A 16,204-nucleotide genomic window follows, 5' to 3' on the forward strand; every position below is an offset into this window, starting at 1 on the left:
TCAAGTTGTGTGAGAATCTCTCTCACTGGAGCTTTAGCCTCATGTTTAATGGGTTATTGAGGTTGAGGTTGTGGTGCAGATCTGATTGGTATTACATGGTAGGAGGATTCTTTGTCCTATCCCACGTGGTTGCAGTACAGCACGGAAGCCTGCACCAAAGCCCAGTCGGTGGCATAGGCGTCCTTTATCATGTCTGGAACCAGCATTGAGAAAGAAGCAAAAATGACATCTTCCCAATGTGGGAGCTTACAGATAAGTTCAAGTGGCCAATCTTTTTCTGCCAATAGAATATCACAGTTTACATTTTCCCAAAATACCACTTCAATAGTGCGCTCTATGTCTACCTCTATTTGGATATTTAAGTCATAAACCCTGTCGGGTGGGGAGACGCAAGTACCCGCTGTTGCTGTCACATCCAGATGATTTGTCCTCTTTTCTATTGTAAGGTTCTGAGGAACCATGGAAGTCCTTCTTTGGCTTCATGTAGTCACTTCGTGGTTCAGACTGTCCCACTCTCACTCCATTTGTCTGGTGTGTCCTGAAAGGAACAAAATGGATTTTTTCTCAGTATAGTGGTCTCTATCAAGACTTTTTAAGATTTGTCAATTTCAGAGATTATAGGGGTCAATATGAACATGGAGGTGTTTACCGCCGTGTTCCTGCTGGCGGTCATTTCACTGACTGCCAGCCCCCATGGGAAACCGCCGGCTGAATAATGAACATTCTGCTGGACCGGCAGGCGGAAACATTGTTTTCGCCTGCCAGCCCAGCAGAATACATGGCCGGGACATTGCCGCCTGTGCGGCGGGTGCAGCAGCACCTGTCGCGCAGATCACTGCCCGTAAATCGGGCAGTGACCTGCATGACGGGGCTCTGCACAGGGACCCCTGCACTGCCCATGCCAAGTGCATAAGCAGTGCAGGGGCCCCTTCCGCCAGCCTTTCAGTGGCACGGGAACCTGCCAGGGAAAGGCTGGGGGAATCAGGGTACATTATCTGAAGTGCCTTGTCAGATAATGTTGTCCGCCATCGTCAGGCTGCCTGTTGGCGGTAGCCTGGCGGTGGCAGAGGGCTGCCACAGGTGGCCCTCCCTGTGTTGTTTATACGGCAGTTCATACCACCATGTCTGAACCACCATGTACATAATGAGGGCCTATATCTTCTTTCAGAGGTCTCCAGATGCGGAGACTCTTATCTCTGACTTTGTCTTTATTTTGTTTTTGTTTATCCCATCATTTTTTAGAACCCTCTTCTGCTTGTTTGGTACCTTTCTTAGGGGTGGTACCTTGTAGTTGTGGTTTAGCTGGTCTGGCCCCCAGACTATCTTGTCCTATACTAGTATAGGTTTGGGAAATAATTTTTGGCAGCTCGCACTCCTGTTCCTGCTGAGGAACCTCCCGGAGCCATTGGCGAATGGATAGTGCTGCTGCTTCCCCTTTAATGTTGCTGAAAATTATTGAGGACACTGTGTCAAGGTTGTGCATCAGTTTCATCCCCAAGTCCAGAGCCGGGGTGGCCTGTATTCATTTTAAATTTGTTTAAACACTTCTGGTAAATGGGCACATAGGGTACCATGTGTGGTAGTGTAGATTGCGGCAAAGACTGAACCCCAAGTGTTACAGTCTTCTATTGAGGGGGCCATGCCAAACAGCAAGCACATGGTGAGAAATCTATGTTTATCTTGGGGTCCCAAATGGGGAAACACTGCTTCCAGCTGGTTTGTTTTTTTGACAATCCAGAACGGAATTTTCTCCTGTTCGGGTGCTTTTCCCATGACTGAGTGTACTGTTTGTAGATTAATTCCTGGAAAGGCCAATTGATTGTGAAAATTAAAGATGTGAATATAAACAACCCCAACATATTTTCATAACATGAATATACAATTCCTACCTAAAAGCCTAATCTCTAACCCCTAAGCGAGAGCATGGCAATGTAAGTCAAATCTGTCCATACAGTGTCCATGAGAAGCACACCCCACTCATTACCTTGTTACAAGGTCAGGGCACCAGTCTCCAGATCAAGATCCATGGAGACACAAAGGCTGAGGTGGGCCAGAAAACCAGCATGTAGCGTAGATGGAAATCCTGTCTGGAACCCAATCTAAAGCCCTTTGTCTTACAAGATGGTTTTACAGGGGACATGTTCATGTTCTTGCACAGAAGCCTGACGCAGGTATGTATCTAAGCATTTGACTGTTTACCCAGGCTTGGGGCCGGCAATACAAAATATTATTCTGTGTGCCTCGCATTCCATTCTTGTGATTCTGAAGAAAAGAACATGATCCAAAGTATGTCATCCATAGCACTGATGATGACACTTTCGCAGAGTAGCAGCTGATATTGGAATTAAAACAGTACCACTAAATGTTTTAAGGAAATAAAATGAATAAAAACAACAGAGCATAATAACTGGGTAAAAGGGCACAGGCCACAAGCCTAGGCTAAACTATCACTATGTCCAAGTGACTAACTAAAACGGACACATGACAGATCTCAGTACCTAATCATGAAGCTGCAAAACCCCTCACAAATACAAAATTATCTAAACAAATGCATGAAAAGCATAAAACTGATAGTAAATCCTTTCTTGGAATTTGAATCTATCAAAGTGTAGTTCTTTGTACATTTTCCTTACTGTCTAACATTTTCCCTCAGCCAGAAAACTCCTCCCATTGATTATTTTGGTGATAGCCATTGTTTCTTTAAAATGCTTACTATCTAAACAAAGATTGTGCACAGAATCTATAGAGAATAAAAATATGAAGGTGGGCCTCTTAAGAAAAAAGGCAGAGCATTTAATACTAGTCTGGAAAAATTGCAGCCTGTACCATAATAAGTGAAATATAAGCTATGATTTACAGAACATCATAATGTTATTTAAACAGCTCAAAGTGGAAACACTTCTGCTGTAATTATATCAGACAAAAAGGGAATTACATTAAAAGGTTATAATTATTCTGCAACATGAGATAAGGAGGAAGGTGGTGCCCACAAACTTGGATGTTAGAAAAAGGAAAACACTGGACATGCAAGGGTGGTAGACTAATGGGGGCTATCCTATAAAATGAGAAGGTTCACACCAGATGCATTGGAAATTACGTAGAGGGCTGAGAAGGTGAGATAGTTAAATCACAACAAATGTTAAAGTTACCATTATGGTGACTCAGTTATTCCTGATCTATAGGTCTCTCCTATCCCCATCTCGTGGGTGATCTCTCAGGACCAGAAATTGCTTCTCAAAGTTGTTCATTTCTTAGCATTGTACAGCTGCTACCAATCAAACCCACAACGCTTACACATTCGTACTTCATTCCATTGCGCAGGGGTTCACCCTAATCAGTTCACCTATTTTAAAATGCAGTTTTTTTTTTTTAAGATGGCAGAGCATTGGTGTATTCTCTAGATGGTACTCATAGGGTTTTGAGAAATCCAAGCATTATTCTAAGGAGTCAGCCTTTCTTGAGAGAGGTAGAGCCAGTTGGGAGACCCCTGTACCATATGAGTCCACTCCACGTGTACTGAGGGTGTGCCGGAGTGTCTGTGCCCCTTTGCAACTGACGGCTGACCATCGTGGACAACTTGTCAATTTCTGCTTCTTGTTGAGGTGCAGTCTTCATTTAACAATTTGGTAGCCCTATCCCACTCAACCACTTCCTGTATGAGTGGGAGTGGGACTTGATCCATGTGGACTAAGGCCCTGAACCAGTGTTGCACCCATGTATTCAGCGCTTTGGTCTGCCCTTTAGCATGCACACCTCTGATTTCATCAGAAAGCCCATGTTGCCTGTGTTTAAGAGATATGACATGCAGTACAGGTGCCCACATACATACATGCAGCAAAGTTCCTGTTCTTTGTTGGAAGCAGCAACTAACAGATACTCTACTAAATATAAATCCCACCTTTGAACAGAATAAATAGTGTAGAACAATGCCTTCTTACAAAATGAGAATGAATACCTCCACTGAACAATGTTGTGTTTATAGAAGAAACAAAACAATGTAAGGGATCTAAGTTGTCCACCAAAATGACTTTCCGTAACGGTTTTAAAAAAAGATTGCTACCTTAATATTTGGTCATAATAGATTGAAGGAAGGAAAGTCTGGATCCAAGGAGAAACCTACAACCAAATGAGAATGGAAAAAGAAGCAGTGTGCATTGCCTTTGTAGATAGAAGAGATAGAGGGGAGAATGTTAGTGTAAGGTCAATGTACTGTTCTTTTCTTGATTCACAATTAGGCATAATACTTGTAAAGCGTGACTAGTCACCCGCTAGGGTCTCAAGGCACTGGGGGGGACGGCAAGTGAAAGGTTGTTGGTGAACAGAGGGGATCAGGTGAAGAGCCAAGTTTTTAGGTCCTTTCTGAATTGCGAGAGAGTTGGAGATGTCCTGAGGTGGATGGGAAGGGAGTTCCAGGTCGTGGCGGCTTGGTGGGAGAAGGATCTTCCTCCAGCTATGGGCTTCCAGATGCGTGGGATGGCGGCGAATGCGAGGTCGGCGGAGTGGAGCTGTCTGGTGGGCGTGTAAAAGTGGAGCCTTTGGTTGAGGTATTCTGGTCCGGTGTTGTGGAGGGCTTTGTAGGTGTGTGTGAGAAGCTTGAATGTGATTCTCTTGTTTATTAGGAGCCAGCGCAGGTCTCTCAGTAAAGCGGAGGTGTGGCTGTGTTTGGCGATGTTCATGATGAGACGGGCAAAGGCATTCTGGGTGCGTTGCAGTCTTTTCTGTACCTTGATGGTGGTTCCAGCATAGAGTGTGTTGCCGTAGTCTAGGTGGCTGCTGATGAGGGCCTGGGTGACTGTTTTTTTGGATTCGGTTGGAATCCATATGAAGATCTTCCAGAGCATGCGCATAGTGTTGAAGCACAAGGAGGAGACTACGCTGACTTGACGGTTCATCAAGAGTGCTGAGTCCAGGATGAAGCCGAGGTTGCGGGCATGGTCGGTGGGGGCCAGAGCATTTCCAAGGGCATGGGGCAACCAGGAAGCATCCCAGGCTGAGGAGTTGTTGCCGATGACAAGGACTTCTGTTTTTTTGGTATTAAGCTTGAGGCCGCTTGCCTTCATCCAGGCGGCGACTGCCCTCATTCCGTTGTGGAAGTTGATTTTGGCTGTGTGCTGGGCTTTGGTGAGGGGAATTATTAGCTGAGTGTCGTCGGCGTATGAGACGATGTTGAGTGCGTGGTGTCTGGCGATGGTGGCTAGGGGGGCCATGTGGAGGTTGAAGAGAGTGGGGCTCAGAGAGGAGCCTTGCAGAACACCTTAGATGATCTTGGTGGCCTCTGAGTAAAAGGGGGGAAGTCGGACTCTTTGGGTCCTGTGGGAGAGGAAGGAGGTGATGCATTCTAGTGCTTTGTCTCGCATGCCGGCATCATGGAGACGAGTGTGAAGCGTGCAGTGGGAGATGGTGTCAAAGGCGGCGGACAGGTCGAGGAGGATGAGAGCTGCGGTCTCACCCCTATCTAGGAGGATGCAGATGTCATCTGTGGTGGCGAGGAGGGCGGTCTCGTGCTGTGGTTACTCTGTAAGCCTGACTGTGAGGGGTCTGGAATGTTGTTGAGTTTGATGTGTCTGGTGAGTTGTCTGTTGACACCCTTTTTGATGGCCTTAGCTAGGAAGAGGAGCTGAGAGATGGGCCGGAAGTTCTTGAGGTCATCCGGGTCTGTGGTGGGTTTCTTCAGTAAGGGCTTGATTTCAGTGTTTTTCCAGATTTCTGGGAATGTGGTGGTTTCGAAGGAGCGGTTGATGATGTGCCGGAGTTTGGGTGCGATGGTGCAGCTTGCTTTGTTGAAGATGTGGTGGGGGCAGGGATCGGAGGGAGAGCCGGAGTGGATGGAGTTCATGATGTTGAGGGTTTAATCATCTGAGATGTTGGCCCAGCAGAGTAGATTCACAAATATCTGTAATTCACAAATATGTATTTTTCATTATCGTTTCTGTTCGGGAAATCTCAGAACCTAATCATAAAACAACTGGAATCTAAACCTTAGCATAAATGCAAGTAACGTAAACCTTGAATATTCATAATGGGATTTGCCGATTCTTACTTTCATGTTTTATGAGTCATTCTAAAAGTGCATTTTAAGGTCCTTTTTGTTAAAGATTATCTTTCTCTTTTGCTGTATTTAGTAGCAGTGGTTTATTGGTTCAGTTTATATTTAGAAAAGGGGCATTACTGATCAGGAATAGTAGAAAGTGAAATGCAGAAAACTGACAGTAAGAAATAGTCAATACAAAATACATTTTCTCATTTGATCGGCTCACTGTGTTGTAGATGCAGATCTCTCGCTGAGCTGAAACGTCATTGCACATAAGGAAACCTGCCCAGCCCATTCACCGATGTAGGGTTCCTTGCAAGATGTCTGACTGTTAGGCTTCGTGGGAGGGATTTGGTCTGGAAAGCCAAGTTTTGGTAGGTCAAACACTGGTCTGTAAGTGTTAGTTAAAAGTTTGTCTATAAGGTTAGAGTCACTTCCAAGCATGACTTCAGACCCATAAGCTAAGGTGGGGAGTAGCTTGGCACATACGACTTTCATTATATGGTCAAGGGTAGGACTCCAGAGTTTTTTATACTTCTAAAAAAGCATGGAGAAGCAGGTCTTTGCTTTAATGAGTTGTTTATGGGGGTAAAATGTCCCTCATTTGTCAATAACCACCCACAATTATTTGTACCCAGATACTTTTTAAATTGGAAGAGCATTCGAATGCCAGAGTCTAAATTCTAAATCTTTCTTTCAGTTATCATGATTTTTTAATTCTCCAGGTTAATTTTTAGCCCGTTGGATTTAGCATAGTTATATAGTTTATCTAAAAGACGTCATAACCCTATACTAGTTTGTGTCATCTGCATAAAGTAGGCAACATCTGTTTGTGACGAACCATGTACATTTACCTCATCCAGTTCTGACAGAAGGTCCACCAAGAAGATGTTAAAAGGTAGTGGGGCAAAAAAGCAGTCTTGTTTTAATCCTGTCCATGCTTTAATTTTAATAGTAAGCAAACTTCCATCTACAGTTGTGACTTGAAGCCAAGTGTTGGAGTACTTTGTGATGATACTCTTCAGCTGAAGTGCCAGAATATTTCTCGTCACTAATTTCTACCATAAATTGTGTCTGGGGACGGAATCAAATGCTGCCTTGAAGTTTATGAAGCAGAGTTACGGCATAGATTTTTGCCTCATTGTCTAGCAAGGAGATTTGGTGATAGTTACCAGGGTCAGCAGTTTTACCTCCTTTATAGATTGTGACAATTATTGCTCCTTTCCAGGAATCAAGGATCTCTTGAGTAGTACTCCAATAACTATAGATCGCGGTTAAGATTTCTGTCCCAAATTCAGGATCAAATTGAAATAGTTGCTGAATTAGGCATTTGGGGTTGGGACTTCATCCCGTTTCTCAGCTCAGACCCCTGAACTTGTGGAACACACCACCACCACCACGTTCACTGTAGTATTTGTTTCCGTTGGACAAACACTTGCAACTGAGCACCGGCCGTCACTGTTACACCACAATCCTGTGTACCGTTTACTTTGTATATATAGTTTCTTTTGATGTCAGTTCCTATAGTGGTAAATCACCTTATACATACATACCTCCCAGATGTTATCTACCTATTAACAAATTAACCTTTTTTTTTTTTTTACAAATGTATACCCAGTTTCTCCTCTGGCTGAGGGTTGCCCTCTGTCGGAGCTGAGCTAAGTCAGCATTTTGAACGTCTGCAAGGAAAGAACTGAATCCGGCTGTGAAGAGCCAGAATAGGGCTGCAGCTAACAAGCAGACCCACTGCTTCCCATACAAGGAGTGGGGTTTTGTGTGCACGTTCATTTCCTACAGGATAAGTGCACCCTTACATTGCAAGCAAGGTATTTCTGGAGGGACTTGTATCAATGGTAAACACAGAGTTCAAGCTTGGAGTGGGTGACTGTTCCCCATGCAACGGATAGAGAGGTTATGCAGTGTAGATGCTGTGAATATTTAATGACACAACACAACATTTATTTTAAAGTAGAGTGTTGATGAATGAGCTATGCTAGTCCAGTATCATTTTAAGGATTTTCGGTGCACTGGACAAAACATATTTTGGGGTTCCCTTCATAACAACTTTTAATTGTATTAGCCATTTTCTGCTAATTGAAGCCTGCATGATGCCACCAAACGTTCAGAAACATGGTTCGCAAAAACACAATTGAAATATGTATTTTCAATACCCCAAAACTTCTTAGGATGCCACTGAGCAAAGAGAGACAGACTCTGGAGCAGAGGAAGGCAGAGAGGAGAGAGGTTGAGATGTGGAAATAGGCAGGGGTGATAGATAGAACGTTTACCTTTCCAAGACGATCCTGGGGACGCGTGGGGGGAGTGGGCTGGGCAGTTTCCCATTTTGCCCATGACTTACAACATCTCCGACTCTATGCTGGCCGAAGGGTAAGGAGTGAAAGGGAGTAAACATTTTAAAAAAAGAAATATGGTTAGGGCCCCATGTTAGGACTTGACTAAGCCAGGAGAAGCAACTTTTGATTATCACTAGGGGTAGGATGTTTAGCTGCAGTCAAGAAAATGGTCCGTGTGCTGGTTGTGAAATTGAGTGAAGCTCAACCCTTGCAGATGGCACCTACCAAAGACTTCCTGTGAGTTTCAAATCACATTTAGTAGCATCTTAAATAATCATTCGCACCCTATTCACACATGGGAATGTGAAAAATCAAGCAGGTAACACTTGAAAGTGGATACATTATTTGAGAAGTGAATGGATAGCAGCTAATCTGATTATTACTTTAAAGAAAAAAATTGGCCATGTCATCACCTGAAAGGCAGAGGAGTGCCTTTCGTTGATGCGTTCATGTAGTTATGAATATTGTGGGTGTGGTACCCTTGTGCAGCCCTACTCGTGATTTCATCAATTCAGACCTTCGCAGCATGTTTTTCTGCAGTGTCCCACATTGCTATTGGTGTATTGCTCCCGAACATAGCATTAGAACAGAAGGTATTGCACCCACTATACCTTGATGCAGTGTTCTACTTAGTTCCACACCGTGCTTCTGCAACCTCAATACTATTATATACTAGGGCTGGATGAAATATCAGTTATGCAGGTGTAATAGTCAATATTTTCAGTAATTTTACATTACACGTGTGATGCTAAATTCACAGAACGGCGCTGGTACACCGCATCGCATAATTCCATGTACTTCGCTGTAAAAATGTAGCATGAATGCACGGGACCAGTGAAAATGACCAGAACGCGAGCAGCCGCTATTTCCCGCACTTTTGTGTTTTTTTGTGTGCAAATTGTGTCCTATCGGCCATAAAGGATGCGAGAATACAGTTTATGCTAAAATATAGTACCGAGTCAATTTTGCATAATTTTATATATATTTTTGGGAAATGTCATGGAATTTCGTAAAAGCCAAGTACACAAATTACGCACACCCCAATATACTCAAAATTATAGTATATACATACCAATATACCCACATTGAGATTTCGTTTTCAGTTAATATTTCATTAAAGTGAAAGCCAGAAAGTTAGCATTTTTGCATTTTGGTACTATACCGTTTTAAATTTGATGACCTCTTCGAGACAGTTTGCAAGTCACTGAGAAAGAAGGGACCTATAAAATGAACACAAATTTATGTTTAAACAAAAGTCTGAATAGAGTCAAAAGTGCTGAACTCTTGTTCATAAAGATATGTTATAACACACCAGAAAAATGTCTGCAGAAAAGGTGAGGATCTGTGTTAAAACTGAATTAACTTGCAGTCTGGAATAATAATGAACAACCCTTAAAAGGTTGTCACTTTCTTCCCCTTCACATAACCCCATACATTTTTACGAAAATCATGCATGAGTTTCTTACAGTTCACATTCTGCATCTCCTATGCCCTCTTCCAATTTCACTCTAGTTGGAGCAGATAACATTATAGGGTTTGCTGATGTCATGGAGGGGGCTGAGGTAAGTGTTGACTAGAAATAGAGGGATGGTGAAGGTGGTGCCTTGAGAAATGCCTATGTCAGGAGGGGTACGTGAAGAAACTAATGGAGGAATGGAGATTGTGCAACAGCAACTTTCTAACTCGTCTATTTCAATTCTTGTGTCTCAAGCCTCACATCTCTGGTTTCACAACTTGGGTCTCATCGACTCCACTTCTCAGTCTCAATTTTTGCATCATCTTTAGGTCTTGTCCCCGCATTTCACCCCTGTGGCTCACCTTCATCAAATTTTTCATCTGTAAAGAAATACGTGATGTGGCCCAAATACTTCCTTAGAAGCTCTGTTGAATGTCAGAGTTGGAAAATACTAAGGGGCAGATTTATGAAAAGTTGTGCTGCACCTAGTGCACCCCTTAACACCCCTGACGCCACCATGTGTGCACCATATTTAATACACGGCACACCAGGGCGGTAGTTAGGGAACTGGGGTCAGAATGTTTTACGCTAGTTCAGGGCTTTGCAGGATTAGCGCACAAAATTCTGACGCTAATCCTGCAAAGCACCCAGACACCCATTGAAACCAATGGGAGCCTCCTTTTAACGCCTGCTCTGAGCAGGCGTTAAAAGTGCCAAAAATAATTATACAATGAAATCTCTTAAATTTCTTTGCACCATTTTTTTGCCCCCCACCCCCCAACACCCCCTTTGTATACATAATGCCTGGTGCAGGCATCATGTAGCGAAAAGGGTCACAAAGTGGCACAATGCACGCATTGCGCCACTTTGTAAATCCGGCCTTTTTGGGCCACATTAACGTAAAAACTAAATTACGCTAATGTGGTGCAAGGAGGCGTCAGGGGCTCTTAAATCTGCCCCTAAGGCTCCCTAGTCTAGATTCTTTTTGATCAGAGGTCTTTAAACATTTTTGTTCTAAGCCCCCCCCCCCCCCAAATAAACTGTTTTGAAGTCAGGGCCCCCCTCCAAACCATTATAGCAATGACTGATGGAGCAGGTAGGACTCAGCACAGGGGATGGGCTTATGAGATCATGTCAGGGGAACATATTCTCTTATAAAAGAGCAAATACATCAAACAAAAACATCAATTAACCCAAAAAACTCTGCTCCCCATAATATTATGGGGTGTTATGAGCCCATCACACTCATCAACCCCAATGAAACTGCACCTGCAGCAGTAATGAGAACCGTGACCCTGACTGGCAAAAATCTCCTCCAATTACAGTATACAAGGTCAGATTTTTTTAAGGCTCAGGAAAAGTAAGCGATTTGCCATTAATGGATGTTGAGCGAACACTGGGGATTGATCCTTGTTCCCCACGTCCAAAGTCAGCAGCTATTGCCATTAGGCCACATTTCCTCCCTGTCAGTAAAAAAACGAACTTCAATGCGTTGCCCCTCTTTTTGCAGCAATGGTGCCATCAGCCTTAATGCTAGCAATGAAAATGAGCCCCAATACGCTTTTTCTTAAAGAAATGCATGATTGTAATGCAGTGGGCACCTCAGATCCATGAATCCCAGTGCAGCTACGCCTGCTTCAATGATGATTGCTGCTGCCTTACCAAGTGGTATCGCTCGCTGTCCCTTTGTTAAAAACGTGAGCTCCCATTTTGCTCCATCCCAGTCACTGTCATTTCTCTGATGCCCAAAGTAAGGTGTCTCCTCTACTTCAGTTTTCCCCACTCTGAGACCATTACTCAGTAGCCCAAAGCAGCACTGCCAGAGCAAGTGACCACTGGGCCCTAATGCGAATTAGAAAAAATAGTAAAACAGACATGGGGTTTAGCTGGTTCCTCATATCACTGGGATTTGGTGCCACAGCACCAGCTGCACCATTCATGCCTACAGCTCTGCGAGCAGACTGTCCGCTCTGCTCACTCTGCTGGGCCATCACTCTTAGGCCTGAGACACAAAATAGGCTTTCCCCCCTTTGTGTAAAACAAAATTCTCATCTCTGCTACCTCAGTGGTGAATGTGTGCAGATGGTTAATCACTAAATGTAGAGTGTTTGGGAACCAGTACTAGGTGGGTTCTGCAGTGTGTTCTTCTAATTGACAATTATAAAAATGCGCTGAGTATTTAATATTAATATATATAGATCTAAATAATGACTGACACATTTAAAGTGCTTTCTGTAATTGTCTGGGACTTCAAAGCGCTATAAATACACCACCACTATTTTCCACTGGGCAACTAGGATTACTTTCTGTAGCTGTTGTGTGACATTTCAAAAATATAGGGGGATCGGAGGCTTAATGGTCCAGTGTATACCCTCCAGTGAATATAGTTATATAATACAATACACTGTTCCAAAAAAGATAAAGAAAGAAATACTAGGAAGTCCTAATTAATAGGAGCAAGAGTCCTCACACACCCTATTGGGTGTCATGCTTCATCATCAGACGGCTCCTCGTCAGACCGGCGCTGCAATGTCTGACGGGCTCCCCCTGAAGGGGGGCTCTTTGCCGGAGATCTTTTCTCAATGATGCAACAGAACCCAATTATGGGTCCGGAGGGAGAGAGGAGAGATCAATAGAAAATAAAATTGGCTCAGAACCGTCACTAAGTGTTCATTTATTCATTGATGTTTGGGTAATGGCCAAGATTAAAAAATATAACAAGGGAGTGAGATAGAGATAATGCTCAAACACTCACTAGAAACTTGGTAAAGCGTGGAGGAAGTCAGTAGTTACCAGACATTCCTCGAGATGAATTAAAAACTATAAAGGGGTTCCCTAAAAGAATGCTAGTAGCTCAATCAGGGAAAAATGTAGGTAGGAGGAACTACAACGTGAGCTACAATAATAATATATTGTCTGAAGATCAATTAATTAATAGGGACTGATAAATGGAGACTGATGAGTTAAAATCATTGAAGGAAATGATGCCGGACTGCTAGACAGAATCAAATGATGACAATGAAAAACTGGGGACAAAATCACAACAAGGAAAACTTTAATAGAATACTATATTAAACAAGTAATAATAAAATATAAAAATATGAATTAATGAAACACTAATGTTCTAGTTCAGGCACACCACAGTCAAACTAGACGACAATTAACAATATAATCAAATCAAAAAATATATTTGTTTCTTACACGTATGACAACATTAATAAGCTAATACATGAAAAGTACAATAAATACAAACATATAAAGACAATACTCAGAAAGTAAATGGATAAATATGCATCAATGATAATCTAATACAAAAATAATGTATGTTGGAAAGAGAGCGGATCAAGGTGGTGTCACTACAGCAAGGGTGTGCTGTGGGAACCAACGGCCCCATGCTAATCTTCTCTGTATCGTTCCAATTTTAGTATATGTGCTGCCGAAGCAAGCACGAGATGAGGTCGACATGTTTCACGTCTCTTTCGGTCCACAAGGATCCTATGACGCTTCTTCAGGACCTAGTATATCATTACACTTCTCCAATAGAAAAAACAAAAAATAGACTCCTGCACTCTGATACTCTCAGTCAAGACGTCAACAGTCACTTACACGAGTTCATTTTGAACCAGAGTTGCTGTTCCTATTAGTCACCCATCCCAAATCGAGAACGGGCTTCATGGGATCATGCAGGCTTGTAGCCAGGTTTACAACAACTTTAATGTAAACCGGTGTCGAGTATGCCACCTACCCCTGGCCGCGCTCCCGAACGTGAGACACACAGGGACTCTGCAGTCTATGCATTAGCCAAATGAAGTTTGACAACCTAAATTAGTAAATTTCTCGACCATTAGTTTAACTTGCATTTATTTTTCATTTAACACACACCCTTTTACCTTATATTTGCTACAAGAAAGTTATAAAATTAAAACAAATAGGTACAGAATTTGTTGCTCTTTTTAGCCACTTTTTTGACCCTGCGACCCCACTTATTGACCCTGACTGACTTCAGTTCCCACTCTTTTCATGTAAATGAAGACAGCCTGTAAGTGCACCAAATAAACAAAATTGCGCTTCCAGGCCATCTTCACTTACAAGAAGTTGAAAAGGCATTTGCACCCCTCGGAGGAATGAAGCCAGTTCCCCAGGGGGCTGTGCCCCACAGTTTGAAGAGCTCTGTTCTGGACTGTCTCTTTGTTTCACCACCATACAGTTAATGCACGTATATCTCACTCGTGCAGGCTCTTTTTCTTCCCCGTTTTCTCCCTTTGTCAGTACCTTCCCATCTTTCTCTTCCCTTCTTTGCCCCTCTAGTGTCTTTCTCTCTCCAGTTCGGAGTGAAAGTCTGATGATGATATCCGAGGGTCCTGTTCTGCACCCACCAGCACAAATTAAGCACTGCCCCAGTACCTCATTCTGCTTCTCAGCATCTCTGACTTACTTGTTGTCCTCCTGCGCATTTTATCACTGTACTTCTCGAGCTGGCATCACACCCCGCCTCATCACATAACTCACTCAGGCCCATATTTATGGGAAATTGACAGAGCACGATGGTGCACCAATATTGGCAGTGCCGTGCTCTGTCATTTTCACAATGCAGGGATGTGCTGTATTTAAGTGAATACAGCGCACCCCTGAGTTGTTCCCTGCGCGTCTGCTAAGTTTACCTGCCTGCGCCAACGCAGGCATCCTTGCACCATCATGGCAAGGATGTCTGTGTTGAGGGGTGTGATTGTTTATGTGCGGGAAGGTGTCCCTTCCTGCACATAAACAATCACTAATGGTGCTTTGGCACTTCTGTGTGTGCTGCACATTGCAGCACACACAGAAGTGCCAAAGCGTCATTTTCAAATGACTGTTTATGTGCAGGAAGGGACACCTTCCCACACATAAACAATCATTTCTGGCAAATTGCTCTTTCTATGAGTGGTGCAGAATGGAGCACGCATAGAAAAAGAAAAAACGAGGAGGAATAAAAGTATTCCTCTTCGTTGCGCCTTGCTAACGCCACCCCTGGGGATGGCGTTAGGTTTTGGCACTGCCTCAGGTTGATGAAATCTCGTAAATCTGAGGGAGCGTCAAAATGCATTGGGTGTTGCTGTGGCACTCCCACAGCAACACCCATTGCACACCCCTGTGATGCAGATAGCTGTGTCAGAGGGGCCCATATTTACAAGGATGTGTAACGCCACAAAAAGTGCCCTTACACCTCCTTGTAAATATGGAGCAGAGGTTAGACGTAAAGTGACGCGTGACACGTGACGCTCCAGTGGCGCTAGGGGGCTCATAAATATGCCCCTCAGTGTCTCAATGTGCATGTGTCTCACATCATGTATCTTAGTGTGCTGTAACTCTCATTGTGCACTGCATCTCATGCCTTGTGTCTCACCTAAATTGTGTCACCCTGTGCCTCACCCAAGTCTAAACCATTTAAATATTATCCTACATGTTTTGCCCTGTTTCCCTATCCAGTAACGATGCCGGTGTCCATCTCACCCCATCTCGCCTTTTTTCTTTAACTCCTGCTCTCTTTGTGTTCTACCCTATCTTTCAGCCCTGCGTCTAACCCCCAGCTCCTCTATTCCGTTCTTGTGCCGAAGCCCATTGCTCTTCACTTTTGTCTGCCACTTATGATTTGTTACCTGCCTATCAGTGTGTGCTCATCCACCTGTTGTCTTACACGGTGTATTCCATTCTTTTTCTCATCCCTGCATCAGTCCTTTTGTTACAGTTCTTGTCCAAACCTTTTATCATGTTGCCTTTGCATCTATTATACGTGCCTCGCGCTCTGCACTTCACCCTTTATCTCACATCCTGTGAATTACTTATTTCTAATCTGCCTGAACTTAAAATATACTTGTTACGTACACTTTGACCACATCATAGTCCTAACCACCCTGCAGTGCCTCACTCCTGTCATTACCTCTGACCTGTATCTTTGCTATCTTTGCTACTTTTTCTACTTTTCGTTGTTCTTTACCCAGCCTCTACCCAAGTGTCCCCAGCCCACTCTGCTTCTTCACTGCTAGGCCTTACGCCTTTTCCTTTCTCCCCCTTCATTTGCCTCTGTTGACAGCCCTTTGGTCTCCACTGATCTTTCTCACTCTTGTGTCTGCCCTACTCAGGTGGTGACCCTCATTGAGGTTTATGATGAATTCAATTACCTGCCAATCATCCTAGGCAGCAGCCTCGGGGGGCTAGTGCTGCTGGCTCTTATCTCTGCTGGTCTTTATAAGGTAAGTGAGTGGGTGGTTCCATAATTACCTTTTCAGCTCCAATGTACCCTGTCCTGCGATCCTCTCTCCTTTAGATCTGGCCTGACATTTCCAAGATGCCTACATTCTCCAGTTAGATTTTACTGACTGCATC

General features: G+C 43.6%; 1 protein-coding gene and 1 pseudogene across 1 annotated transcript in view; one reads left to right on the forward strand and one right to left on the reverse strand.

The window, feature by feature from the left end:
- LOC138304347 (integrin alpha-X-like) overlaps window positions 1-16,204 on the forward strand; it is a 126,737-nt gene that overhangs the window by 85,096 nt on the left and 25,437 nt on the right. The window contains exon 12 of the mRNA XM_069244320.1: window positions 15,961-16,071. Within this exon, the coding sequence (XP_069100421.1) occupies window positions 15,961-16,071 (111 nt within the window). The remainder of the gene's footprint in view (window positions 1-15,960; window positions 16,072-16,204) is intronic.
- Window positions 13,232-13,290, reverse strand: LOC138247500 (U6 spliceosomal RNA; annotated as a pseudogene).

Source organism: Pleurodeles waltl, chromosome 7 (assembly GCF_031143425.1).
Source record: "Pleurodeles waltl isolate 20211129_DDA chromosome 7, aPleWal1.hap1.20221129, whole genome shotgun sequence".
Taxonomy (NCBI): Eukaryota; Metazoa; Chordata; class Amphibia; order Caudata; family Salamandridae; genus Pleurodeles; species Pleurodeles waltl.